We start from the raw sequence: 1034 nt of genomic DNA on the forward strand, positions 1-1034 counted from the left end.
TCCTCACTAACTCCTACTTCGGGCTCGGCCGCTGTTGAAGCGAACGCTCCGATCTCATTCGGGACCTTCGTAGAATTAGTAGTAGTCTCAGTTGGAGTCGGCGTGGTAGAAGCATTCGTCGCAGTAGACGGCAGAGTCGGCAGCGGCTCTTCTTCAACCTTAACAACACACTTCCCCTCCTTGATGTGTATCTTGTGAACCCTGCGCAGAGAGGCCAAGCCAGCATCAGCTCGAGTGCTGTTCACTGTGCATTGAGTATCGTCGTACCTACACCGCATCGTCTCGCTCCAACAGTGTCATTTCCCTTACACTTGAGAAGAGAACTTCGGTATGGTTATAGAGCCTCCCGTTGGGTCAATCCACTCAGGCAAGTGCAAGCACTTCGTCATCTGCCCTACTGACACCTTGAATGAGCTGAAACGTTATCATGTTGTCTAGTCCGATGAGCCACGGAAGTTACATGTCCGTCCCAAGCGGCTCGCAGTAACCAATTTGAATGGTCTGCCTCAGGAGCGTCTTGCCACACTTTGCCTTCATAGTGAGACAAGCGTAATCACCGATGGACATCGGCGAGGCGATGACTTGGCGAATCCAGGACCAGATCGACTTGGTTTCGTTAATGATGTCTTTTTCGATCTCGGACAAGTTGGCGACCTGAAGCACCATAGATCGACACACTAACACACGACCAGAGTTTACTGTTTCAGTATCGAACTTGGCTCTCTGAGCGGCGGGAATATCCAGGGCGAAATCAGTAGTCACATCCACGTCGTTGAGGGAGAGCTGGGCAGCAACAAGGCCGATTAGGGCAGAGAGCAAGAGATATCCGCGCATTCTTGCACACAAGTTTGCACTGGAAGACCAGCCAATACAGAGCGCCTCTTGCCTACAGCTCAATACCAAACATTCTGACAGCATAAGCTGCTTATCGTTCAACAATTCCAAGCCTAGTATTTGGGTGCACACGAAGTAGCCGACGCGGACACTCCGGGTTGGAAAAATACACTCGCATACTGAGCTAAGATCAGCACGAG

At 51.2% G+C, this 1034-nt stretch overlaps 2 protein-coding genes across 2 annotated transcripts; both read right to left on the bottom strand.

Annotated features, from left to right (window-relative positions):
• Positions 1 to 17: 17 nt before the first annotated feature.
• Pmar_PMAR012083 (hypothetical protein) lies at positions 18 to 267 on the bottom strand (the record flags this gene model as incomplete). Its single annotated transcript, XM_002786833.1, has 1 exon — positions 18 to 267. A coding segment is annotated over one exon (250 nt), but the record flags the coding sequence as incomplete, so codon positions are not given.
• Positions 268 to 456: 189 nt separating this feature from the next.
• On the bottom strand, positions 457 to 834 carry Pmar_PMAR012084 (hypothetical protein; the record flags this gene model as incomplete). Its single annotated transcript, XM_002786834.1, has 2 exons — positions 457 to 654; positions 700 to 834. 2 exons carry the CDS (start codon positions 832 to 834, stop codon positions 457 to 459), a joined length of 333 nt encoding a protein of 110 aa, XP_002786880.1.
• Positions 835 to 1034: the final 200 nt, after the last annotated feature.

Source organism: Perkinsus marinus, assembly GCF_000006405.1.
Source record: "Perkinsus marinus ATCC 50983 genomic scaffold scf_1104296930836, whole genome shotgun sequence".
Taxonomy (NCBI): Eukaryota; Perkinsozoa; order Perkinsida; family Perkinsidae; genus Perkinsus; species Perkinsus marinus.